Source organism: Eptesicus fuscus, chromosome 19, assembly GCF_027574615.1.
Source record: "Eptesicus fuscus isolate TK198812 chromosome 19, DD_ASM_mEF_20220401, whole genome shotgun sequence".
NCBI lineage: Eukaryota > Metazoa > Chordata > Mammalia > Chiroptera > Vespertilionidae > Eptesicus > Eptesicus fuscus.
Window position 1 is genome coordinate 52,903,067 of NC_072491.1, and position 26,668 is coordinate 52,929,734.

The 26,668-nt window shown below is 56.0% G+C and overlaps 1 protein-coding gene across 1 annotated transcript in view; it reads right to left on the reverse strand.

Annotated features, from left to right (window-relative positions):
- Positions 1–2,184: 2,184 nt before the first annotated feature.
- The window catches only part of ATP6V0D2 (ATPase H+ transporting V0 subunit d2), a 32,024-nt gene continuing 7,540 nt past the window's right edge, over positions 2,185–26,668 (reverse strand). The window contains exons 2-8 of the mRNA XM_008160367.3: positions 25,399–25,570; positions 13,435–13,613; positions 12,361–12,440; positions 11,142–11,219; positions 6,203–6,379; positions 4,135–4,212; positions 2,185–2,564 (exon numbers count right to left, since the gene is read on the reverse strand). Coding sequence (XP_008158589.2) covers positions 2,403–2,564; positions 4,135–4,212; positions 6,203–6,379; positions 11,142–11,219; positions 12,361–12,440; positions 13,435–13,613; positions 25,399–25,570 — 926 coding nt within the window. The 3' untranslated portion in view covers positions 2,185–2,402. The remainder of the gene's footprint in view (positions 2,565–4,134; positions 4,213–6,202; positions 6,380–11,141; positions 11,220–12,360; positions 12,441–13,434; positions 13,614–25,398; positions 25,571–26,668) is intronic.

Genomic DNA, 26,668 nt, shown 5'->3' on the forward strand with positions numbered 1-26,668 from the left:
GTGTCCGACAGAGGCCAGTACAAGGTGCCCCGTAAGCCTGGAGGACCTCCGTGAGGAGGTGAGTATGCAAGATTGCTGTGTACAGACCCAAAGGGAGGACAGGTGCCCACTGCAGAAGGCAATGCGGTGGCAGCAAAGCCCGCAGGGAAGGCGCCAGCCGTGTGGAGACCCAGTGGGAAAATGTCCACGTAGAGAGAGGGCGTGGGTGGGCGTGGCCCCAAGGAAGCCTGTTCCAGACTGGAGATCCGAAAGGGGCCAGCGAGAGCGGGGTGCCTGCCGGGGACCTGAGGTGGCCGGTGCCCAGTAAGTGCTCAGCACGTGCTAACTCCCTGAATAAAGTGGGCAGTCCTTCTCCTCTGACAGTTGGTAAGAGTGAGCGGTCAGAGGCAGGGGTGGGAGGCTGCAGCGGGGGGCCGGGGCCGTGGAGGCAGACGGAGTAATGATGTCACCGAGGAAACTGCTGAGGGCAGGGGGCTGGGTTGTGGCTTCTGCACCCACTTCCATATTTACAAGGCCTGTCCCCTGACAGCCACACGGCCCTGGACCTCGGTGCTGGGGGACAGAGGGACAGAGCACTAGTCCGGCACGCGTGTCCCTCTGCGCTTGGCGTGTGTCCCTCACCGCTGTGCTCAGGACCGGGAAGCGGACGCTCCCATTTGCTGGAGTAAAAATGACTCAAAACGAACGAGAGGAACCCAACAAGGAGAATTTCGTTTCCTCCTGAAACGAACACAAAGCAGACGGCGTCTGTCTCCTTCCCGTGTCCGTCTTACCTGTGCTTCTGGCCCGATCGACGGGACCTTGTCAGTGGTAGATGGTAAGCGCTGTTACTAATGAACCCCTTGTGGGGGTTCAGAACCAGACCCCAGGATCTGCTCTGCGGTTTGTTTTGAGCTAACGGCCATTTTAGCTTCAGGACCAAGAGAAACTTCTGCCCTGCCTTTCAGTCCCTAAGGCAGGGGTGGGAACTGTTTTCTGCCAAGGGCCATTTGGATATTGATCACATCATTAACGGGCCATACAAAATATCAGCTTAAAAAGTGGCCTGCTGTATTTGGTCAAACATTTCATTAGCTCACCCCTAAGGCCTCGGCAGGGCCAGACCAGATGACGTCGAGGGCCTTCTACGGCCCGTGGGCCGGACGTTCCCCACCCTTGACCTAGAACTGAATTAGGGGCCTTGCCCATGACAGGTTCTCAGCGATAATCTGGAATCGACTCACCGATCTGGCGGGGCAGCGCTATTTACTGCACTTCTGTTCCCATCGTCTTGCAGTGACCCTGTGCGCTCCCCAGGACACCTGACCTCATCCCTAGCGCAGGGCTTCTGTACCCACACCCCCCTGAGCCTGCCTCCCTTGTATGCAGGCTCCCCACACGACGGATTTGGCCTGGTCATTGTCTCTGGCTCACCTGTCTCCTGTCGGTGTGATCACTAGGCCAGCCAGGACGTGGCGGTCGGGCAATGTTTTCCCGCCCCGCCCCCACACCCGCAGCTCGGGTTCCCGTGCTGGAACCTGTTGGTTGGAAAGAAAGGCCTTGAGCAGCGTGTGAGCTGCTTGTCTTCCTCTGGCGGCTCCGGGCACCGATCTGAGTGAAGGTTTATAGAGAATCCACGGGCTGCAAATGGGCCGTGTGATTTCTGCTGCTTAATGTGTAAAAGCGTGAAGGAGCCGTACGAAAGAGAGCTGTGTCTCGTGTTCAGAGAAAGCTGTGCAGGTTGCACATCGCAGCCTGAGACAAACGGACACTGCCGCGCGCAGGACGTCTGTGCTGAGCTGCGGCTCTCCGAGCCCACCTGACCACCTGCCCTGGCAAGGAGCCTTCCCATCACACGTGGCCACGTGGGCGGCGCACAGCTCCGGGGTTTGCGGACGATGGAAGGAACGGACAGTTAAAGAGTAAAACAGGCCCTGGGTGGCTGCTCAGTGGTTAGAGCATTGTCCTGTGCACCAAAGGGTCGATTCCAGGTCGGGCACATACCCAGGTTGGGGGTTTGATTCCCCATTTGGGGTGCATGCAGGAGGCAAGAGTCCATGTTTTTCCTTCTCTCTTCCTCTCTAGAATCTCTGTAAAACATATCCTCAGGTGGGGGGGAAAACAGTGAAACGGACACCCCGTATTTGGGCCCGTGGAGAAGTATGAGGAGCAGGAGTCAAACACTTTTATTAGATTTGGTTTTAACACAACCACCTCAGAGTAGGGAAAGTCCCCAAGGGTTAGTGAAAACGCATGCCCAAGGCCCGGTGAAGAGACGTGAATGGGGGAACAAGGTAGGTCTGCAATCCAGGCAGGGCCGCGCGGCCTCCGTCTGTGTAGCCCCGATCATCTAACCCGACTCCTTTTGTTTTGTTCAATAGCATCGGCTTCCCACTTGTGATCTCTGCCCCTCGGCCGGGCGGTTACAGAATCGGGATGTAGCTGTTGATCTTGGTGCGATGCCTTTGCGAGATGCACTCGGCGATCCACACGACGTTCCTCATCTCTTGCTCCCTCAGCTTCGTGTAGGCATAGAAGACGCCGCAGTGGAACTGCCTGCTGAACGCCAGCACGTGCATCTTCACCTGAGCAAGGGCGCAGAGCACGCACCGTCAGCTCGCCCGCAGCGCACGGTCACCAAGGAGGCGGCGGCCGACGGCTGTGCGTGAGCAGGAAGTGCAGACGCCACAGTCCAGAGCAGGCGTGTGGGCCCCAGGGCACTCTCCCCATCTCAGCATCACTCTGAGCAGACCTTAGGACTGTGTGTGTGTGTGTGCGCGTGCGTCTGTGTGCCTGTGTCTATGTGTGTGTCTGTGTGCCTGTCTATGTGTGTGTCCATGTGTATGTCTGTGTGCCTGTGTGCATGTCTATGTAGTTGTCCATGTGTGTCTATGTGTGTGTCCATGTGTATGTCTGTGTGTCTGTGTGTCTGTCTATGTGTGTCTCTGTGTGTCCATGTGTATGTCTGTGTGTATGTCTGTGTGTGTCCATGTGTGTGTCTTTGTGTGTCTGTGTGTATGTCTATGTGTATCTCTGTGTGTCCATGTGTATGTCTGTGTGTATGTCTATGTGTGTCCATGTATGTGTCTCTGTGTATATCCATGTGTATATCTATGTGTGTGTCTGTGTAGTGCGTGTCTGTGTGTGTTTATGTCTTTGTGTGTGCGTGTCTATGTGTGTGTGTGTGTGTGTGTGTGTGTGTGTGTGTATCTGGGTGTCTGTGTGTGATGTTGGAGCCATATTTACTTGGCGTCCAGCTTGTCTCATTTAGGGAAAGCATTTTTCCTTGGCCACAGCCTTTAAAGGCTTGGGAAGGTTTTAGCTGCCTGACTCCCCCCAGGGCAGCATCCCAGCCCCTGGTGTCCAGACTCAGCTCTGATGAGCTTTTCTAGAACGCTCTGTACAACCTGACTTATAGGGCAATTGTTTGTGTTTTTCTCTGTAGAAGGGAGATAAAATAAATTTTTCAAGAAAATACTTTGAACTGGGGCAGTCGGAAATGGGACAGTTCCGTATTCTGTCCCTGTGGAGGGAAGGAGAGGGGGCTGAGGGCCCCCGGCAGCTCTGGACACCACGCAGTCACCAGGCCTGGCTCCTTCCCTGCCCACCGGTGCCTGGCAGGCTCCTTGCCAGCTGGAGGCGCCGGAGCTGCTGCCACCGCGCCAAGGGGTCATGACGCCCCTCGGGCCCCGAGAGCCCTCAGAGCAGGACCGTCAGGAACCCGCTCCGCCTGCTGCGGCCTGTGCAGCCCACAGGCTCTCGGGGTCCATCCCAGGCTCCCCGGTGGCTTCCCATCAATGGCGGCGGAAGGGCCAGCGGCTTGGAGGAGTGCATAGGCCACACTAGGAAGATGTCTGAGATTAGGGGACACTGCGGTATAAAAGGTCTAACACAAAACGAAACAAGTCCTCTGTTGGGCAGCTCAGTACCCAGACAGATGAAGTGGGGCCTTTCTGCCTTTTCAGGGAACCGTGACGCGGACCCTCGGTGCAATTCCGCAGGAACAGTTCCCAAGCGTTACAGCTGTGCCCGAGCTGCGTGCTCACCCTGGACAACCCGGGGGAGGCACCGGGAGGGTGGCGCCCACCGGGCTGCCCGCTGAGAACCACTGAGAAGACGCTTAAGACCCAGAGCGGGAGAAGGAGCGGGTCCTACCTCGTGCTCGTAGAACACGTCCTCCAGCGACTTCCCCGCGCTGCCGTCACCCACAGCCTCGAACAGCGGCTTGTAAACCTTAGGGGTAGAGAAGAGACTATTCGGTAACAAATCCTCATCTAATCTAATAATAGACAAATATGCAAATTGACCATACCTCCGACACACCCACAAGCCATGCCCACAAGCCACACCCATCATCCAATCAGAGCGAGTATGCAAATTAACCCAAACCAAGATGGCTAGAGAGCAAGGTTTCCTAGGTAACAGAGGAAGCCAAGCTTTCTGCCTGCCCTGGCCAGGCCTAAGCCTCCACTCAAGCTACAAAGTTTCAATTATAGAAGGTAAACAAATTCAAACAAATGGCGGCAGAATGGAGCTTTAGAGAACAGGCCAGGGTTGCTGCCGGCAACAGGGGAAGCAAAGCTTTCCGCACACCCTGGCCGGGCCCACCCGCTTAAGGCAACAAAGTTTCAATTATAACCCCAACACAAATGAATGGCTGCGGGCCTCGGAGGGAGCCCCAGGCTTGGCTTGGCTCCACTCCAGGCTACAAAGTTTCAATTGTAGAAGGAAAATAAATTCCAGATACCAGGACCTCTGCTTGGGTTACCAGGGGGCGTGGCCGGCCTGCAAACCACCACAGGCCCCTCGCTCAGGCCGCCCCACACCCCAAGAGAAACCCCACCTGATCTGGGACGCCCTTCAGGGCAAACCAGCTGGCCCCCACCCCTGTACCAGGCCTCTATCCTATCTAATAAAAGAATAATATGCAGATTGATCATCACTGCAACACACAATATAGCTGCCCCCATGTGGACACAAGATGGACAGCAGGAGAGGGCAGTTGGGAGGCACCTGGCCTGCAAGGGAGGGCAGTTGAGAGGGACCAGGCCTGCAAGAAAGGGCAGTTGGAGGTGATCAACCCTCCAGGAGAGGGCAGTTAGGGATAACCAGGCCGGCAGAGGAGGGAAGTTGGGGGCAAACAGGCTGCCAGGGGAGCTGTTAGGCATCAATCAGGCTGGCAGCGGAGTGGTTAGGGGTGATCAGGCTGGCAGGCAGAAGTGGTTAGGGCCAATCAGGAAGGCAGGCAGGCAAGCAGTTGGGAGCCAGCAGTCCTGCATTGTGAGAGGGATGTCCCACTGGGATCGGGCCTAAACGGGCAGTCGGACATCCCTTGAGGGGTCTCATATTGGAGAGGGTACAGGCTGGGCTGAGGGAGAACCCCCCTCCGTGCATGAATTTCGTGCACCGGGCCTCTAGTTTCTTATAAATGTGTATGGTTCCTAGCAAAACAGAAACTGCATCTGTTTAAAAAGCTTATCCCCAGAGGACATGTTCACGTAACTCTCGGGCCCCCTGAGGAAATGTCCAATTTCCCACGATGACAGCGGTGGGAGGGCAGCACAGCTGAGCCCGCGGCGAGCGCAGACCCACCGGCCGAGGCATAGGAGCTCGTCCACGCTCAGCTCTCCCCCAGGGGTGCAGTGCATGCGCCACCTTAGAGACGACAGCGGATAAATCCCCGTGGGACTGCCAGTGCGGGGGTGGGGGGGTCACAGAGCCCCGGGGGACAGGAGGTGTAGCAGGGGTCTGGGCACAGCCTCGCCTTCCGCGGTCCCCAGAGGCCTCCAGGGAGCCCAGAGAGGGGTGGGCAGGTCTCTCAGCTCCGGAAAGCCGCCTGCAGGGCTGAGTTAGAGGAGCGAGGAGCGGCTGGGAGGAGGAGGCCCTGAGCTGCAGAGGCGTGGGGGGCCTCTCCATCCTGCCCCCCGAGCTGGGCGCACAGCCGGGGCCACCTGCTGTTACTGCAGTGGCCATTGGGCCCCTCACCTGCTTACCCCCGGCCGCGTCGAAGGGCCTCCGGGTCGGCTCTTCCACCTGCTCTGACGTGAGCCCAGGTTCCCGGACGCCCGCCCTGGGGAATCACCGCCTCCGCCCCTGAGAACCGTGCTTCCCGAGGCCACAGAGACATCGCTGTGCTCCTCACCGCCCCCAGGAGGGAGCCCCGGCAGGGAGGGTGCGACGTCCAGGCCCCCGTGACAGCGCGGGAACCGGGTCATGTACGTACCTCGTAGTGGTCCGCGACCCTCTTCATCTGCTCGAAGTCCTCCGCTTGGGCCAGCAGGCGCAGGCCCTCGGGGCAGAGCCGGCCGCAGGTCGGGTACAGGGCCTCCCGGGCGTCTCTGCTCAGTTCGGTGCCGAAGGAGTTGAGGGTGATGATGAACGCTCGCCTGTCGGCCTCAAACTGCATTTGCAGGAGAGAAAGCGGTGGGAGCCGCCCCGCTCAGGCTGCAGACAGAGCCCCGGGGCGGCCGCGTTTCCCAGCGACCAGTTCCCCTTCGGGCTCTGCATCTGACGGCGGCACAGGCGAGGCTTATGAACCTGCTCCCCACCGAGCAGCTGCCACCAGGCCGCCCCAGGGCCACGGCCCTGCTCCACACCCCACGTGGTGGGTGTGCCATGGGCCAGCAGCCCGCAGCGCCTCCTCCTGGCAGCGGGAGTGAGGCCTGCGTGGCGCGGTGGGTGCCCCGGGGCAGAGCAGACGTGCCCGGCGGAGGCCGGCGGGAGAGAAAGTGCCGAGCCCGCCAAGCCCCTGGATGTGGGTCAGGCTTCGTCACACGAGGAAAGTCCGTGCTACCCGTGGTTTGGGTGGGGTTATTCTTTTGTTTTGCTTGTTTTTTTTTATTTTTTTGCTTTTTTTTTTTTTTGTTAATCCTCTCCTGAGGATATTTTTCCATTGATTTTTAGGGAAAGCGGAAGAAAGGGGGAAAGACAGAGAGAAACATCCATGTGAGAGAAACACATCTATTGGTTGCCTCCTGCATGAGCCCCGACCAAGGCCCAGGCCCGGGAGGAGCCTGCAACCAAGGTACGTGCCCTTGACTGGAATCGAACCTGGGACCCTTCTGTCCACAGGCCAATGCTCTATCCACTGAGCCAAACCGGCTGGGTCGGGGTTGTTTTTTTAAGTTAAATAGCAACAAATCTAACTCTGTAGCTAAGAATTATACGATTCGGAGCAAGTGATCTCGTTCTCTGGCCTCAGTTTCCTCATTTGTAGGGTGGTGGGTGTGGCCACGTGAAGGTCGGTAGGTCGAGTGTGCTCGCCTGTCTTCTCCGCTGAGCGAAGCACCGGGCAGACGGCCCGCGGGGCCTCCAGGTCACCCGCACCCACCCTGTCCTTCTCTCCCGGGGCCTCCGTGGCCTCCTCCTCCCGGTCCTCCTCCTCCGACCCCACCCCAGCCCACACCCGGCTGCTCCCCGGTTGCCGGTTCTGGGAACCCTTCTTGGTACCCGAGCTCCCACCCAGCACGTGACCCGTCATTCAAAAATCTGCCTGGGTTTCTCTCCCCTCAAGACCAGACCCTCTGGGGGCCATGCCTTTCCTGTTCACCGTGCATTCGGAACATCCAGCGCCCGACCCGTGGCAGGTGGCAGGTGGCAGGTGTCGGGGGGCCCGCCAGAAGGGCCTGCGATTCTGCCACGTCAGAGATCCTGGGGCAGCTTCTGCTCACGGCCCCTCCCAAACCCAGAGCCGCAGGTTTGCCGGAGCCTTCTGTGAGCACAGTGCTCCGAGGAGCCAGGCGAGGAGCGAGGCGGCCAGTCCTCCCATCCTCCCGGCCAGAGGCCCGGCCGCCTTATCTGGAGCCAAAGGCCGCTGCCTCGGGTCCTGGACAGCACCGGCCCGTCGCACTCTCAGACCTCGCAGGGGTGAGAGGATGGGCCAGAGGGTGGTCCACGGCAAAGGGACCTTGGCATGGAGCCCGGGCGGGAGTGGGCTGACGGGCAGGTCCTCTGCGCCTCCTCAGGGTCAGGGGGAGGGGGATTTAAGGAACCGGCGGGGGGGTCCGGGGGGGGAGGGCAACGGCCACAGCTCCAGGCCGGGGAGTGCAGGACGCGGAGGGACGGAGGAGGGCCCGGAGCAGGGCGGCTGAGGCTGTGCAGGAGAGGGCCACACCGCAGACAGCCTACTGAGCAGCCACGCCTGCGTTCTCCCCTTGAGAACACGTCTCCGTGGCCTACACTGCATGGACTCCACTCAGAACTCAACTTGTTGAAATTTTCCCTGCTTTGGAGGGTCCCACAGACCCGCCTTTTCATGGAAAGCTCTTTTATTTCCTCCCCCGTGATGATTTCCTCGGACCCCTTTGTTCTGGTAACGCCCTTTGTTCTGCCCGGTTCCCTACCGCCGGGGCTCCGTGAGGAGATGTCATGGGGACGGTAAGAGGCTGACCCTCCGCGCCCATCCCCAGGCCACAATCCGACACCCTGGCTGGAGGGCCCGGGCAGCGGCTGTGGGCGCAGGTATGTCAGAACCCTGTCCTTCCCCTCACGCTCCTTACAAACTCTCACTCATTCTGAAGCCACAGCCTTTCTGTTGCTGCAGAAGGTCACTGTACTCTTGGACTTCTTCCAAGTCACTGTCAGCTGCACCCGGTAGAGCTGGGCTGTCAGGCCACCCGTTCTTGCCTGTTCACATCTGGAGGGAGCAGGGGTGGGCGGGGGGCTGTGGAGGACAGCGGTGGGGAGCAGGGGTGGGCCGGGGGCCATGGAGGAGAGCCGCAGGGAGCAGGGGTGGGGGACAGCGGCGGGGAGCAGGGGTGGGCGGGGGGGAGCAGGGGTGGGGGACAGTGGCAGGGACCAGGGGTGGGGGGGCCATGGAGGAGAGCCGCAGGGAGCAGGGGTGGAACGGGGGCCATGGAGGAGAGCTACAGGGAGCAGGGGTGGGCCGGGGGCCATGGAGGAGAGCCGCAGGGAGCAGGGGTGGAACGGGGGCCATGGAGGAGAGCTACAGGGAGCAGGGGTGGAACGGGGGCCATGGAGGAGAGCTACAGGGAGCAGGGGTGGGCCGGGGGCCATGGAGGAGAGCTACAGGGAGCAGGGGTGGGCCGGGGGCCGTGGAGGAGAGCCACAGGGAGCAGGGGTGGGCCGGGGGCCGTGGAGGACAGCGACGGGAGCTGGAAGCAGGCCGGGCTTGTCAGCTGCGTGCTGACCAGGAGACCAGACAGCATGTTCTGGGCTCTTGGTCCTGTGGCCTGAGCCGCACAGAAGCAGGGCTGCCCTGAACACAAGCTGACTTTCCATAGGAAGTCACAGTCTTGAAATCCAGTCAAATGTTCTCACGCAAGCCCGGGTAACACGCCCCGCCTGTGAGCCTGTGTCCTGTCACACGGGAGAGCACGAGACCACATGCGTGAGGACTTCATAAATGACACAAATAAAAGGGAGGTTACATGATCTGATGCTGCTATCAACCTGACAAATCTGGTCACATCGCACCCACAGACCGTCAGCCTCTTACCGTCCCCATGACATCTCCTCACGGAGCCCAGGTGGTAGGGAACCGGGCAGAACAAAGGGCGTTACCAGAACAAAGGGGTCCGAGGAAATCATCACGGGGGAGGAAATAGAAGGGCTTTCCATGAAAAGGCGGGTCTGTGGGGCCCTCGGAAGCAGGGAGGATTTCAACAAGTTGAGTTCTGAGTGGAGTCCATGCGGTGTAGGCCACATCGCTCAGGGGATGAGTGTCGACCCAGGAACCAGGAGGTCACGGTTCGATTACGGGTCAGGGCACAGGCCTGAGTTGGGGGCTGGAGCCCCAGTGTGGGGCCTGCAGGAGGCAGCCGATCAATGATTCTCTCTCATCACTGATGTTTCTATCTTTCTGTCCCTCTCCCTTCCTCTCTGAAATCAATAAAAATATATTTTAAAAAACATAATAATCGCATGCCACATGTAACTGATGTTTCTACATAAATGTATGAAGACGGTTAAATGGATTTTTGTTTTTATCGCAGCCTGAGGGAAACCTAACCTAACGTGGTAGGTTAAGGGACAGGAAACGGCTGTGGGAACCGGGGACTCAGCAGCCGGTCCTGCCGGCCCGGTGACAAACCTACGCGGTCCTGCCACAGAGACCACGCTCGTGGCGTTCTGGGGTCGTGCAGCCCACGCGACGTGACGTGCCTATAGCGCAGCCTTCCTGTGGGTGAGCGCTGTGAGCTCAATGTCGGAGTTGGAGCCAGGGGCCAGGATGCCCAGTTCCCAGCCTGCCTCCCGCTAACTGTGACATCAGGCCTTCTCTGTGCCTCAGTTGCCCTTTTGAAAAATAGACGCTAAACTCTCATCTCTGTGCTGTTTTGAAGTCCAAGTGAATCCATGCATGTGAAGTTTAGGACATACCTGCACATACCAAGTGCTGGCTAGTGCCTGAGCTGCTGTATACCTTTGGTTTCAACGTAACCCCCATCCTGCTTTTGTTGGCGTGAAGTGAAGAACCATTTCTAAACCACGGGATTGGGAGTGTGGACGCCATGTTCTGGGCCCTGGAAAGTGGCTGCTTCGAGTGCCGCTGGTAGTTAGATTCAGCAGAGTCTCTCCACCCAGCGCGGGGTGCACGAGCGGCTTTAGTGAGGGTTTCACAGGGACGATGCCCTGTGGGTCCCAGCGGCCTGTGTCCCCTCCCTGGAGGGAATCTGGGGTCCTTCTGATTCCTGTAGCGTGTAATTGCCATAGCTTACTAAATTTTTCACTAATTATGATCTTTCTTCATATTATACAGCAAGCATGATCACATTTTTATAAGTGTTATTCTTTCCTAAGTCTAAAACAACTTTTCAATGTAGGAAACTTGGAAAATCACTCTTTTTTTTGAATCCTCACCCAAGGATATGTTTTTACTGATTTCAGAGGGGTGGGGAGGGAGAGAGAGAGAGAGAGAAACATCAATCTATTGCCTTCCTTACATGCCCCGAGCAGGGATAGAACCCTCGATCTAGGTATGTGCCCTGACCCGGAATCGAACCCACAACCTATGTAGCCACCAGCCAGGGCCAGAAAACACCCCTGTTAACGGAAGACATCGATGGCATACAGAGAGTAAAACACATCGCTCGTTTCACTTCAGATAAAGGAGCTTCTGCGATGAAGCAGCATCAGGCCGACGACAGAAATGAAACACATGGAAACACACATTTGGCGTGAACGCTTCAAGCACGCTTTCTCACCTCGAGAATGGGGCACATGATTTCTGCTGTGACGTCACCATGGTTCTTACAGAAGTTATAGAACGCCTCCAGGTACGACTGGAAAAGAAGAGACCATCAAACAGCAGGGTGACGATCGCTCCTTGTGGAAATGTCTAGATCTGCCTTTCATGGCTTACTCAGCGTTTCGTGGAGGCTGAGTCCCTTCTCGCCGGGGAGGGAATGAGTACCCGGGAGGAGGTGCTCACACTAACGCCCGTGGCGCAGTCTGAGGAAGAACTGCAGGAAGCACACAGCGGCACTCATCTCGCCTCGTCACCACGTACCTCCGCTCTTCCGCATGCGTCTCGGTGGCCTCACTCGGCTGTTCTGGCTCCTCTACCGAGCGTGCCAAGCCCTTTCACAAGCCCCATAGAGACCCCGCTTTGGTCCTGTGCTGACATCCCCTCTCGGGAGGCGCACGGTGGCTCTGAGCACGGGGGCAGGGGGTAGGCAGGCCTGGCTGCAGTCAGCCGCCTGGCCGAGGCCCCGCTGCACTCACTAGGGCACTGCACGCCACCGGCCTCGTCGTCTGGCTGGGTAGAGTGGGTTAGCGCCTCCGCATTGCTTGGACAGCGCCTCCCGCTGGCTGCATCGGGGTGCCCCTGTAGCCCATATTCATAACCAGGACGATGCCTGACACAACGCTTTGGGGGGACCCAGCGCCGCAGCAGGGCGAGTGCCCAGAGGGTGGCGCCTACGTTCATCCAGCTGCTCTGGGCGAATGTCCGAAGGCGCCTTGGTGGTCCAAGTGCCGGGACAGTTTACTCAGCGCCTGTTACACAGAGAGACCTGGAGGGCGGCACCGTCCAGTCAGCGGCCAGAGGACGCGAGGGCACCTAGGCCGTCCCACGCCAGCCGGTCATCTCGGCGCGCTGCCCACGGCCAGTGGATTACAATCGTGGGGACAGGCGGCGGGCAGCAGGCCTCGCACAGAAGGGAGGACAGAGCGAGCTCCGCCTGACAGAGGCGCCGGTAAATGCGGGGTGACCCCTGGGCCGCCTGCCCATCGCCACTTTACGCTCCAGGCCAGCCTGGGGACGCAGGGCGGGGGCTGCGACCTCCCCTCAGCCACCTCCTGCCCGGGAAGCCGACACGCACGCTCCACACAGGCCTCGCCTGGCCGTGCACGGGGGCCGGGGCACCGCGTCTGACAAGGAGCCCTGGTCAGGATGGACTGTGCGATAGAGCCCGCAGTTACCTTGTACAGCTTATTGCGCAGAACTTCGATGTTCAGCTCATCGAGTGTGTTTTCAGACATGCAGTCTTGGAAGAATGGAGCTGGGAACAGAAGTCATCAGAGGATGAGTTAGTGACACGCAGGACTGCACGCGGACAGTGTCTCCTGCACGCACCGCCTGGGCTCACGAGGACACGGGTTTCAATCCGCGGGCGCGTCACGCCGACCGCCACGGGGCACCGACCGAGGCCCGTCCTTAAGCATTTACGGCGGCGCCTGCGCGGCACGCGGCTCCCTGACCTCGCCAGTGCCCGGCGTGGGCAGCGCCCGCGTCCAGACTCACGTCCGCAGTCTCCTGCCACCCAATGGTAATACTTACCTTTCATGCCCTTACTTTTGCGGAGCACGGAGTTGTGCTTATTTATGTCTTATTTCGTTTTAAAAACTCTACGTGGGGGACGGAGGGGAACCGAACTGCCCACGTGCCTGGTGGACAGGCTGAGCCCGCGTCACGCTCACGGCGTCGGTGCCAGACCCCCTGCCCTCCTGGGACCTGCCCCATAGCACTGGGCACTTGACGACACATTTATTTTTCTCTAAAACTTGTGTCCAAAATGGCGAGTATTTTGACAGATGATCAAAGGGCACTGCTACTGTGCAGACTTCCTCACAAGCACGCGTGCGCAGCGGCCCCGTGGCATCTCCGTGCCGTCAGGACCGGCGGACACCCCTGGGCGCCCGACACCCGCTCCCTCCGGAGCCTGTGCGGACCGAGGGTGAAAGGGAAGGGAAGGCGCCGATTCTAACTGCACCCTGGGAAGGGGTGTTTTGACAAGGGGCGAGGTCTGTCATGCCTTTGCTGGGTCCGGCACAGAGCGGGGGCGGTGGAGACGAGCGCTCCCTCCCGGTGCCGACGCCCCAGGTGCCCGCAGGCGCTCCCTGTCTGAGCCGAGGCAGGCGGGCTGGGCTGGGCCTCCTCGGCCCCTCCACTCCGAGCACCTCTCCACCCGCTGTGCTCACGGAGCGCGGGGACGTGGGGCACGCTCCCAAAGGCAGCGCCGCACACGGCAGCGGGCGCCGCACCCACGCTCGTACCTAAGGGCGTCTCCACCAGGACGGCGTGGAAGAGGTCGGAGGGCGTCTCCGCGATGTTGACGGCCTCCATCTCCGAGAAGCGGCCCAGCGGGTGGCACCGCCCCAGCAGGTCCCGCACGGACTTCTTCTGCAGCGCGCCGCTCAGCAGCAGAATCACGTTGTCGATCATGTAGCCGCACCTGGAGGAAGGCACGGCCGTCGAGGAACACGCCCCCAGCCAGACGCGCCCAGGGCGGAGACGCCGGCCGTGCTTCCTGGGGAAGGTGCGTGGCCCCGAGCTGTCCTGCGGCGGAGCCGGGCCCTGAGACAGGACAGGCCAGCGGCCTCTCATCCGGAGGGGCGTCTCCGCACCTGGGAGGGCACGGGACACACACACGCACACACACGCACACACACACACGCATGCATGCGTGCACACACACACACACACACACACACGGGAAAGCCCTGGGGAGTGGCTTTGGCTAAGGAGGGTCCCGCAGTCCCACAGCAAGACGTCTCCCGTGAAGGGGACTGTGGGGAAGGAGCAGAGACGACCAGCCACGCCGTCGCTCCTGGGAGAACCTGCCCGGTGATGCCCTCCGCTGAGCCCAAGATCTCTGCGTCTCTGCAGTTCTGCCCTGAGTATAGTCAGTGGAACCCTTTCTAAATTCACCTGCTGCTCTTCGCAGATGAGAGTTATCGATCAGCAGTGGCGTGAAGACTGGAACGCCCACAGACTAAAACCATGTTACCTGTTGCAACATTCGCTCAAAGTCTGACTTGTGCCCATTTTACGAATCTGTCGCCATCCTGCTTTGCATCTTGTAGCCCTAGAGTTACCCTCGTGTGGTCGTTATTTTATAGGATGTTCCCTTTAAGATTTGTGAACCCCAGGAGGCTTTGTGTTATCTTTTGGGGAATGTATTCATTAAACTTGAAACACTGCTGGTTAGCTAGTCGTCATCCATGACACTTGCTTTTACATCTGAAAGGCCTGCCCCTGTGTCACCCGGAGGCCTCAGCACGGGCTGGGCGTCCCTTAGCAGGGGACTGGACAGCCAGCAGCTGGCAAACTCCGTGGCCATAGCAGACCATCCCGTAAGGCACCCGTGTCTCCCCACTGCGTCCCCCCCCGCCCCCCCCACCCCCAAGAACTGAGCTATAGGGTTCCCGCCACCTGAGAGGCTGGCTCTGCAACACGCAACTGTGTTCTCGGCGAAAATTCGGTGCCAGGTGACCAGGACAATGTGCCATCTGCCAGGGCACACTTGTCCATGTGGGAAGTACATACAGGGACAGGGACATACATGCAGAATCAGGAGCCATCTTTCATGGGAAGGACTGGGTGTGTGAAGTACGTTTGGTCTGCGTTAAGTAATTCATTACCAGTGAACTTCTCCTATAAAACGTGCCAATCTACCTGCAACAGGCCCCACAGGTCCTCCTCGGGACCCGGACAAGAGGGCCGAGCTTGCTTCGACGACATTGCAAACGTGTCTTTTTGTCCCAGTTCGTTCAATCCAACGCCAGGTCCACAGCTCGCCCGGGACAGGCCGCCTTTGGGTCAGGCGTGCTAACTATGAGCGCTGGGTCTCCCCACAGCCCTGGCTGGCGTGGCTCAGTTGGTTGGATGTCGACCGTGCACCGCAAGGTTGCAGGTTCGATGCCCAGTCAGGGCATGTGGCCAGGTTGTGGGCTCTGTCCCTGGTAGGGAACGTGCAGGAGGCAGCAGATCAATGATTCGCACTCACATTGATGTTTCTCCTTCTCACTTCCTCTCTATCTTTAAAAATCAATTTTAAAAAATCTTAAAAAAGAAAAAAAAAGAATCTCCTCAGAAATATTCTGCTCCCTCCTGAAATTTGACATTTTGGGTAACATTTCTTACTTCCCTGAACTTTCCCTTTTTAAAGAGAGAAAAGTGAAAATTAAAACAATAGTAGAAAGCCATTCATTTTGCTCTCACTCATTTTTTTGTCTTCTAGCAAAAGAAAACATTGAAAAATTCCTCAGAAGTAACAGCATATTTAGAACAAGAGTGCTGAGCATCATTCACCCCAATCTCCTGGGAGCACCCCCCAAACTCCTGGGAGCATTCCCCCAAACTCCTAGGAGCACTCCCCCCAATCCTGGGAGCACCCCCCCCAATCCTGGTGGCTGTGAAACGGCTAGGGAACCTTCCCCTCGCACCTCAGACTCCCTGCAGCCCTGCTCCCAGCGGCGTTCAGGTGAAACGTGCCTCCAAGCCCGCCCTTTCCTGCACCAGCCTCTGCCCTGCTTTCTCAGGAGACGCTGGCTCCCCTTCCCCCACGCGAGACGCGGACCCTCCCCGCCTCCCAGACCACACTCAGGAGCCACATTTCTCATTAAGCTTTCAAAGTGTCTCCAGCTAGAAGTGCCTTTTCTCTCCCTGCACTTTCCATTTCTATTTATCCGAGGGTGAGATTAATCTTCGGTATATATTGGCATTGACAATGGTGAACAAGAGGACCAGTTAGCTCGCCCACTCACAATTACATATCTGAGGAGGCAAGCACTGATCCACGGCTGTGCAGCCGTGCTTCTGGGCACGTCACTTCACACAGCACCTCAAATACCGTCCTTTGGAGCGAACGCCTACCGCCCGCACTAGCTCTAATCTCCTTGAAGACGGGCCTTTGTCCAGTCCCTGTTTGTGGCCTCCCAGAGGCCTGCACACGAGCGCGATGGTGCTTTTCAATCGGTCACACTGTCAGGTCCACTCTGATGCCCGCTGGGCAAGAGAAGTGAAGGAGCTGACTGCTACCTGGCACCTGCCCCGGCCCCTTTCCGGGTCATCGCTGCCTCATCCTTGCCTTTTCTACCCGTTTCCATCGAGGAGACTGCTCCAAGGTGGCCCTTTCCTGGCCACGTTTGTGAGCGTTAGGTGACTCATAGGAAACACCAACAAGCGATTCTCTGTGCCAGTCAGAGGGGTCAGCGTGGAGTGCTGACCGTCACCTGCTCTGCAGCCCGTCGAGAGCAGAGGGGACAGCTCTCCCCTGCCCCACTCAAGACACCAATCGTGACAGGTTTGAGAGAACCGCATGTCTTACGGCCCGGAGAGAACAAGCAGCCGAGCGGACAGGAGAGAGACAAGAATGGAGAGCAACGTGCAGGCATCTATCAAAGTCAAAAATCGCATATCCGTCGACAAAGCAATTTCACTTCTGGGAACCCACCCCAAAGAAGTTCTGGCAACTCTGATGTACATATATGAGAAAGCCCCATATATGTACAATGAAGTCTGTTGCAGCATTACATGAAACAGCAAAGAAGTGAAACCACCTGGCTGGGCAAAGGCAGAACGGTTAAACACGTGATGGCACACGCACACAGTGGAACACAATATATGCCTTGCATAAGATAGCTCTGTATAATTTACGTAGAAAATTCTTCATAGATTACATGAAAAAGACAAACTGAATTATGTAATACATATAATATGGTCTCCCTGTTCTAAAACAAACAATGAAACCTACTATCTGTAAATGTAAAACCCTGATATGCAAATACACCGAACGGCAAAACAACTGAACAACCGGTCGCTATGACGTGCGCTGACCACCAGGGGGCATGTGCGGAATATGGCAGGCGTCAGCCGAGGTGGGATGGTGGAGCAGGTGAGCGGGGGCGCCAGACCAAGGCGGGGCGCTGGTCGCTGTCATCGGGGTGAGCCTCTGGTGGTGACTGAAAATTCTTTGCTCCCACGTGCCGCAGTCCCGCCTGGTGCTCGCACCTGCTGCCGGCACTGGCCCTACTCACACCCGCTGCCGGCATTGGAGCCCGCCACTCGCACCCGCTGCCGGCACTGGAGCCCGCCGCTTGCCCCGGCTGCCAGCACCAGCCCCAATCTGTCCGAGCGTCAGCAGGTGCGAGTGGGGCCGGCACCACGGGTACATGGGAGCGGCGGCACAGGAGCAGGGCTGCCGGCAGACAGGGGCCTGGGGGCCTGGGCGGGAGGTGCCGGGCGGGGGCACGGAGGATGGACCGAGACCCACCCCTGTGCCCACCGCAGCCTCGCGGCCCACAGTTCCTTCCAAGGTGCATGAATCCGTGCACTGGGCCCCTAGTGTACGTATAATTGTATATACACACATATTTGTATTTGTTTGTTTACACACACATATTTCTATTTTTTACAAAAAAATTGGAAAGATATGCAACAAACTTATGAGTGCCTAACTCTAACCCTAACCTCTGGTCTCTGGTCTTTGGGAAACGGGTACTGAAGTGCAGTCCTTATCTGTTTCCTTATTTCTAAAATGCCAGTAATATCAGTGCCACCTGGTAGGGCTGTTGTGCTGTTGTGGACATCAAATAAATTTAATAGCCTGACCAGCGTGGCTAAACAGTTGAGCATCGAACTATGAACCAGGAGGTCACAGTTGGATTCTGGGTCAGGGCACACACCCTGGTTTCGGGCTCGATCCCCCATGGGGGCGTGCAGGAGGCACCCAATCAATAATTCTCTCCATCATTGATGTTTCTATCTCTCTCTCTCTCCCTTCCTCTCTGAAGTCAATAAAAATATATTTAAAAATAAAAATAAATAAATTTAATAGCGCTGGCCGGTGTGGCTCTGTGGTTAGAGCGTTGGCTCTCGCACCGCAGAGTTGCAGGTTCAATCCCCAGCCCTGGTCAGGTGCATTCAGGGTGCATTCATGATATCTCTCTCACATCAATGTTTCTCTCTCTCTCCACACTTCTCCCTCCCTTCCACTCTCTCTAAAAATCAATGAGCACTACATAAGTTAAAACAAAACATAGACACAGACAACAGCATGGTGATCACCAGGGGGAAGGGGCGTGGGGGGCAGTAGAAGAAGATAAAAGGGGGATAAATGGCGATGGAAGGAGACCTGACTGGGGTGGTGAACACACAATACAACATGCAGATGATGTGTTATAGAATTGTACACCTGCACGCTATGTAATTTTATTAACCAATGTCACCCCAATACATTAAAAAAACTCTTAAAAAGTGCATGTTCTTCTTTTCCATTAGAAAGATAAAGCCAACAGCCCGGCCGGCATGGCTCAGGGGTTGAGTGTTGACCTATGAACAAGGAGGTCTCAGTTCGATTCCCCGTCAGGGCACATGCCTGGGTTGTGGGCTCGATCCCGTGTGGGGTGTGCGGGAGGCAGCTGATCAGTGATTCTCTCTCATCATTGATGTTTACCTCTCTGTTCCTCTCCCTTCCTCTCTGAAATCAATAAAAAAATATATTTAAAAAAATAAATGAAAAAGATAAAGCCATATAAGATAAGATGAGGGGTTATCTGGCTCAGCAGCAGAGTCCGGGAGGCCTCCAATCTCCCCCGGGACAGTTGAGGGAGTGCAGTCCTTTGGAGAAGGGGTTACTGTGACCAGTCATGCCCCCTGGTGGTCGATTGACGCCTAACCAGAAAGGTGACAACGAGCAAAGGAAAGATCTTGTAACCCACCCAGGGAACTGCTGTAGAGACGGCAACCTGCACTCTTCCATACCCACGACATCAACCAACTCCTAAACCGTCCGACACAACAGCACACTCTCTGCGGGACTGGCCTCTGGTTTTACCCCTAACGTATTGGCTAAGAAATCGCCAGCACACCAGGGCCGCATAGAACATGAAATTCTGAGTTGTCTGAGGGGGGACGGGGGGTGTTCCTAGCTCTGTAACATGCTGCTGATTACAGGAGTGAACATGGATTCCACAAATGCCCGGTGGCCGTACTGCCGCCTGATTCCGGACCGGGACAGAGAGAGAGAGCGCCCAGGTGGGGCGAGGGAGATGGCTCTTCAGACTTGCTCTCTCCCGTCCCCTCGGCTGTCAGAAGGAATGGGATTCCCACATTAAAGCCCGTCCATTGCCCACAGCACCAGCGGGATGCTAACCCTGCCCAAACCACCCGCCCACGTCCAGTTTGGCAGTGACCTCTACCCAGGGTTGGGACCACCTGTGCTCTTATGGACAGTTTTAAAATATCACTTACAGCTGGAAATATTTGGAAATGTAAGTAATTTTTTTAAAACTGTGTATTTTAACTAGCTCAACATGGGGGTTTGTTGTGAAATGATGATGCTCGCTTATTCAACACCAAGGCTCCTTCCATGTTTGAGGTTCTAAAATTAGGAAACAATGAGTCATGCGATCATCACCATCGATGGAGCAACCTGCCATTCCAGGGACAGCATTTCCCCAAATATTTGGGGCAAATTTCTTCTTGTTCTTGCTCCTCCTCCCCCTCCTCCTCTTCTTTCTTCTTCTCCTCCTCCTCCTCCTCCTCCTCCTCCTCCTCCTCCTCCTTTTCTCCTTCTCTTCCTCTTTCTCCTCCTCCTCCTCCTTCTCCTTCTTCCTCTTCTTCTCCTTATTCTTATTTTTCTCTTATTCGTATTCTTTAATTCTTGGACTTGTAATGCATCTTTTTAAAAAAAATTTATTTCAGAGAGAGGGAGAGAGAGATAAAAACATCAATGATGAGAGATAATCATCGATCAGCTGCCTCCTGCACGTTCCCTACTGGGATCAAGCCTGCAACCTGGGCATGTGCCCTGACTGGGAATCGAACTGTGACCTGGTTCACAGGTGGACACTCAACCACTGAGCCACACTGGCCAGGCTGGGGCAAATTTCTGTCATGTGAGACCTGTCCCTCAACTCAAAACGTACAAAACGTGGCGGCTTCCTGACTTGGTTAAAATTAGACCTCAGGTCAGATTTTCGGAATTCATCCAACGTCTAAGCAAACTGGTTTTACAAAGCCCACTGTTAACAGTTATTTCAGACCAGGACGCCTCCGCTTGTTCGATCTGTGGCCCCAGCAAGTTACCGCAAGGTTTTAGTTTCTTCATCCTTAAAAAGGCAATAAGAACCAAGAAAGCCTGGTCAGGAGGTTTTAGCAAGATTCTGGGTAGAGCACACGCAGGGCTCGGCATAGTCATATCCAGGCAATGCCGGGACTTCATCATTTCTCCTCCCACGTGGCCAGGGCCATCTTGTCACACTGCGTGGGACTTTCAACATCTCCATAAGGACCCATGACGATGTCTGTGCTGGAGGCACTGCAGGCGACGTGGTGATGGCCAGGGAGTCGGGTCTGACGGAGTCCAGCACTATCCGCTCACCGGCACGGCAGGGGGAGTCCTGAGAGCACCCCTGGCCTCTGCTTTCGCCCCTTTACAGGTGGGTTTCTGCTTAGACTGTCACATGTAAGGAAGGTCTGGCAGATACCAACACCCAGACACACACGCATGAAGACACCCTCTGATGTGATACAGCCCAACTGCCTTCGCCGGCGTTGGAGGCTGTCCTTAAGCTGGCCTGCATTTGCGTCTCCAGCCTCCCTTCGCCGTGTCTCCCTCCCTTTTTGCAGCCAGACGGACCCATCACTCATCGCACTCGAGGCTTCAGCCCAGACGCTCAGCCTTCTCTGGTCCCCAGCTCTGTCCACCTGCGGCGTCCTCTAAAGACCCGAGTCAGACCCACCTCATACCTAGTCTTTATCCCCAATCACTGTCTGTTTGTGGATTCCTGTGAAAGGCCGGCGGCTGTGTCTCCCGTGAGTCACGTCCTGGCCCAGTGCTGACGGGAGGGCCCATGTCACAGACCAGGGGCCCGGCCCAGACCATGTGGGACACGCCTGCCCCTGCTGCCTCCTCGGACTGCGGTCATGTCTTCTCACTTATTCACAGAAACAGCAGACAGCTGCAGAGCTTCTGGGGGGAACGTAACTGCAGCCCAGGTCTCGTTCTTTCCACCAAAGCACATTCCAGATGAGCCAAAGTCTTAGACGTAAAGAATGAAGCATCAACAATACGTGAGTGGAAGAAGAGACACGTGGATTAATGGATTTAGAGTGGGGAAGGCCTTCCTGTGCAGGATACAATAATCAGGAGTCAAGAGATGAAAAGAATGATGGTTATAGCTCATTAAAAATATTCAATTTTCTACAGCAAAAAGGTGTAAAAGTTAAATTCTATCAAACGGAGGAAATAACTTTGGAACATATATGATGAAGGGTTAACTTTCTTCACTTACAAGGACCTCTTACATGTCAACCCCAAAATGCTGAATATTCCCACAAAAAATGGTCAGGTAGCAAATACAGATAACTAATAAATTGAAATGATGCTCAGTTTTGCTAAGAGATATAAATTAAAGCAAAGAGATACAATTTTTAAACCGATTAGATGGGCAATTAATTGAGAATGTGCGAGTCCTGGCTGGTGTGGCTCAGCCGGCTGGGCATCGTCCTGTGCACCAGAAGGTTCCCAGTTGGATTCTGGGTCAGGGCATGAGCCCAGGTTTTGGGCTTGATCCCCGGGAGGGGCGTGCAGGAGGCAGCTGATGGATGTTGTGCATCTCATAGCGATGTTGTGCTTCTCATAGCGATGTTGCTCTCTCTCTCTCCTTTTCCCTCTCTCTAAAAATCAATAAAAAGATCTTAAAAAAAAAGACAATGTCCAGTGTTGGTAACAGTGTGAGTGACAGGCTTCCCCATGCACTGCGTAGGGAGCACCAATGGAGGCTGCTTTTGTTGAGTACAATTTAGCAAATTTAAACAAAAAAAAGCCATTCCTTTGATTCACTACTTCCACTGGCAGAAATTTGGCTTGGAAACGAATTCAAGGACACAGTAATAAACTGTTTGTGAATAGATGACTGGTCAGTTGAGTCATGATACACACCAAACACGGAATCCTGTGCAGTTACTGCAAGGATCGTTGTGAGGAACATTAGGTGGGGGAATTGCAGAGGCATCTGATTGCACTGCATGGGTTTGGAATGCGGGGGCGGGCGGGCTGAGTGTGTGTCAGTATAAATATACAAATGTAAATGTTTTCCTGGAAAAGTGCTTAAGAAAATGAGAAGTGGTCACTCTTGGCGGGAGGAGCTGAGTGGGGAAGGGGGACAGGAGGAATAGAGGGACATTTTCATTTTATGCCTTTCTGAGCCAGTCTAGGGCCTGGCCTCGTATTCATAACATTGTAAGGGCGTCTACATTGCAATATGCAACACAGACCAGCTTCTGCCGACCCTTGTGCCCAGCTTGCCTGCTGGAGGGGACCAAAGTTTTGAGTACTGGATATAATTTATTAACTGGATTAATAAAAGCACCATTTACTATTGTGTACAAGCTCAACATTTTTTAAAATTTTATTTATTTAAAAAAAATATATTTTTTGATTTTAATTTTTTAAATTTTAACATATTTTTATTGATTTCAAAGAGGTAGGGAAAGGGAGAGAGAGATAGAAACATCAGTGATGAGAGAGAATCTTTAATCCACTGCCTCCTGCACACCCCCCACTGCGGATGGAGCCTGCAACCCAGGCATGTGGCCTTGACTGCAGGCCGACCCTTTATCCACCGAGCCAAACTGGCTAGGGCTAATATATATGTATATCCTACCTTATAAAAGAGAAACATGCAAATTGACCGCACCTTCGCTATGCCCACAGCCAATCAGAGCGAACAAGATGGTGGTTAATTTGCATATGCGGGCGCTGAGCGGCCTGGGTCCCGGAAACATCCTCCGGACCCAGGCCACTCCTAGCCTGTAGGCCTGCGCTTAGGTCCTGAGCGGCAGGGGCCCCAGAACGCCCCCTGGCCACTCAGAGCCTATGGGTGTAGGCGCCAAGCCACTGGGCGGGACGGGAACATCCCCACGTCGCTATAGCGACACGGGGATGTTCCCACCCCGCCCCCAGCCGCTTGCAAAGGCTCCTGCACGAAGCAGCAGTTTGGGGTCACGCCCCCAGCCAGGCGCCCAGGACCGGGGGCTGGCTGCTGGCCTCTGGGGTGTGCCGAGACCCTGGAGGCCATTGCTGTGTGCTGCCCAGGGTCCCTGCAAGCTTCGAGCCTGGGGCCCATGGTGGGGCTGGCTGCTGGCCTCGGGGCATTTGGAGATGGGGATGTTCCCGCCCCACCCCAGAGGCTTTCCAAGCTCCAGCACCAAGTGGCAGTTCGTTTCCACGCCCCCAGCCCAGCGGCCTCCACAGGGGGATGGCTGCTGGCCTCTGGGGTGTGCGGAGACCCCGGCAGCCACCACCGGGTGGCAGGGACACGCCCCTAGCCCAGTGGACACAACCCAGGGGCTGCATGAGCTGCAGAGGATGCACCTTTTTAAAAATATATATATTTTATTGATTTTTTTTTTACAGAGAAGAGGGGAGAGGGATAGACAGTCGGAAACATCAATGAGAGAGAAACATCCATTAGCTGCCTCCTGCACACTCCTTACTGGGGATATGCCTCCAACCAAGGTACATGCCCTTAACAGGAATCAAACCTGGGACCCTTCAGTCTGCAGGCCCCCGGTCTATCCACTGAGCCAAACCATTTTGAGAGTAAATACCTTTTCTGACAACTCATTGGCTAAGCTCCCTGTAGGCCACCACTTGCAGTGTTCTTGGTAATTTGGGTTATAAGAATCCAAGAAGGTGATCTAGGGTTTTTCTACCACACTCTTGAAGGAAAAAATGAAGGTCCCTTGAGGGGTCCCAGATTGGAGAGACTGCAGGCTGGGCTGAGGGACAACACCTTCCCATGCCCCCCTCCCTGCTGTGCACGAATTTCGTGCACCGGGTCTCTAGTATTTAAATAAAAGGGTAATATGCTAATTAGACCAGACGTCTTCCAGATGTCCGTCTGGACAAAGCCACAGTGGCTGTGAGGGCCAAAGGCAGGCAGCCATGACGGCTGCAAGGGCCAAGGGCAGGCCACCAAGGAGGCCAGCAGTGGCAGCAGCAGAGGGGTGATGGGGGCGGTGCCTCCTCCAGAGGGAGGTCAGAGGCAGCAGCAGTGGCTGGGGTGATGGGGGTGCACCTTCCCCTGATCAGCCTGGTCATCTCCCACAGAGGGAGGCCAGACTGTGGCTTAGGCCCGCTCCCCGAGGCCATCAGTAGGACATCCCCTGAGGGCTCCTGGACTGTGAGGGGGGGCAGGCCGGGCTGAGGGCCCCCCCCCCCCACGTCCCAGTGTCTGCGGCCAGCCAGAGGGAGGGAAGCCTGGGTCCTGGGTGTGGGGGCCGAGGCAGAGACGGTTAGGGGCTATCAGGTAGGCAGGCAGGTGAGCGGTTAGGAGCCAGTGGTCCCAGATTGCAAGAGGGATGTCCGGCTGCCGGTTTAGGCCCGATCCCACAATTGCTGGTTTAGGCCCGATCCCACAGGCATTGGGCTGAAACCGGCAGTTGGACATCCCCTGAGGGGTCCTGGATTGGAAAGGGTGCAGTCCGGGCTGAGGGCCCCCCTCCCCTGCACAAATTTCGTGCACCGGGCCTCCAGTATATATATATATATATATTTTTGTTTAAAATATATTTTTATTGATTTCAGAGAGGAGGGGAGAGGGAGAGAGAGAAACATCAATGATGAGAGAGAATCATTGATCAGCTGCCTCCTGCACACTCCCTACTGGGAATTGAGCCTGAAATCTGGGCATGTGCCCTGACCGGGAATCCAACTGTGACCTGGTTCATAGGTTGATGCTCAACCACCGAGCCACACCGACCGGGCTCAGCATTTTTTAGAGTGAAGGGCCTCTGCATTGAAAGACTGGGACCACTGGTGACAGAGAAGGGTAAACACAGACACTCCTGACTGCGCTGGGGCGCCTTATCCATTGTGAGGGGACCTGGACGGCCAGCTGTGGCCTGAAGAACAATCTGTGATGTTTCAGCGCCACCACAAGTGGCTCACAAATGTCACATGGTGTCACCGCCAGTCCCCACAGCACAGACACTTTCACCACCAGCTCCACTGGGGGTTTGAAAAGAGAAAACGGAAAGCACGCTGTATCCGGAGGCCACCCCCCGCAATCACAAGGTTAATACGTGAGGTCTGTTTTCTCACAGTGGGTGCGGCCCCTGAGCTCCTCAGTGGCTGAGGCTGGCATGCATTCGCACGTGAGAGCCACAGGAAAGGCCTAGAACCCCCGCCGTGCGCCAGGGCCCGCAGGGCTCCCGCCGCCACTCACGTCATGTAGGTGAAGAACGTGCTCAGCGGCTCCAGGGAGTGATTCCGGAAATACTCAAACTCCCTGCACAGCTTCTTCCTCATCTCCGTGTCGATTTTGGAAACAGTGAGAGGATTCGTTTCATTAGCCAAGAAGTTGCCGTAATCAGTGGTCTGCAGGTGAACTTTCAGATCTGAAATCCAACGAAACCCCAGAGCGGGTTAGCGTTTGAACACACATGAACAGGCTTTACAACCGTCACTGAATTCACGCAAGCTTTACGCTGATGCACGTTAATTATTATTACCTTACAGACCCCAGCCTGAGGTCTATGTATGATTTAGACAAGTGGATTTCTCTAAAGCAACCAACAATTCAATATCGATATGGGTATTCTGGTACAGCCACATGTTCTATGACCTAGGAGTCCAGGATTTTTAGCGCGGCCGGAGAACACTAACGACCACCCGGTGAGAGATGGCGAGGAGCTTCCTGGAGCCGGAAATAGCTCGGCAAACTGTTGAGAAGGAACTGGGGGTCCAGCCCAACATGGTGGAAAAGAGACATTCCTCAGTGACAGGGGCCAGCGGTGCGGGAGGCACCCTCGTTACAGATGAGGACCCCGAGCTTGGGGCTAACGGGCACAGTTAGATGGGGGTGGGGGGAGGAGGGGCATAGCTCGAACCAGGGTCTCCTGACCCTGAAATCAATCGTTTCCCCAGGCCCAGGCCAGCAGCCTTTGATCAATGCTCTTGGCCGGCAGGTTATTGAATTCAATTCCACTTACTGTGCTTCCTCCTCATAAGGCGTTCCCCAGCCTCCTTACTTTGGCTAATGCTGACCCCACCCTCTCCAGGAGCCCCCAGCTTCCCCCAGATTTGCCCATTATAACGGATCCTTCAACATTGACACAGTAGCTACCGGTGACTGAGGGCTTAGTATGTACTAGGCGTGTATTAGCTCACTTAATGGCGAGCCTAGGAGGTAGGAATGATGTTTGCAGATAAGGCTGATGCTCAGAGAGGTTAATAATTGACTCAAGATCAAGGTGATAAACGAATTCTAAACCAGGCTCATCTGACTCCAGAGCCGCTTAGAATCTGTATTTTATTGCCAACCCGTTCAATCAGGTTGTCCATTGTCCTGCGCGGCCGGAATTCTCGGCAGAATCACTTGCTCTCACTCGTCTGAATTTCCAGTTCCCTGAGGACACTTCTAGCACAGCCCCTGTCCCAAGGCGCTTCAGGCTTAAGCGGTTAACCCACAGCCGCTACCCTGGCGCAGCCTCGCA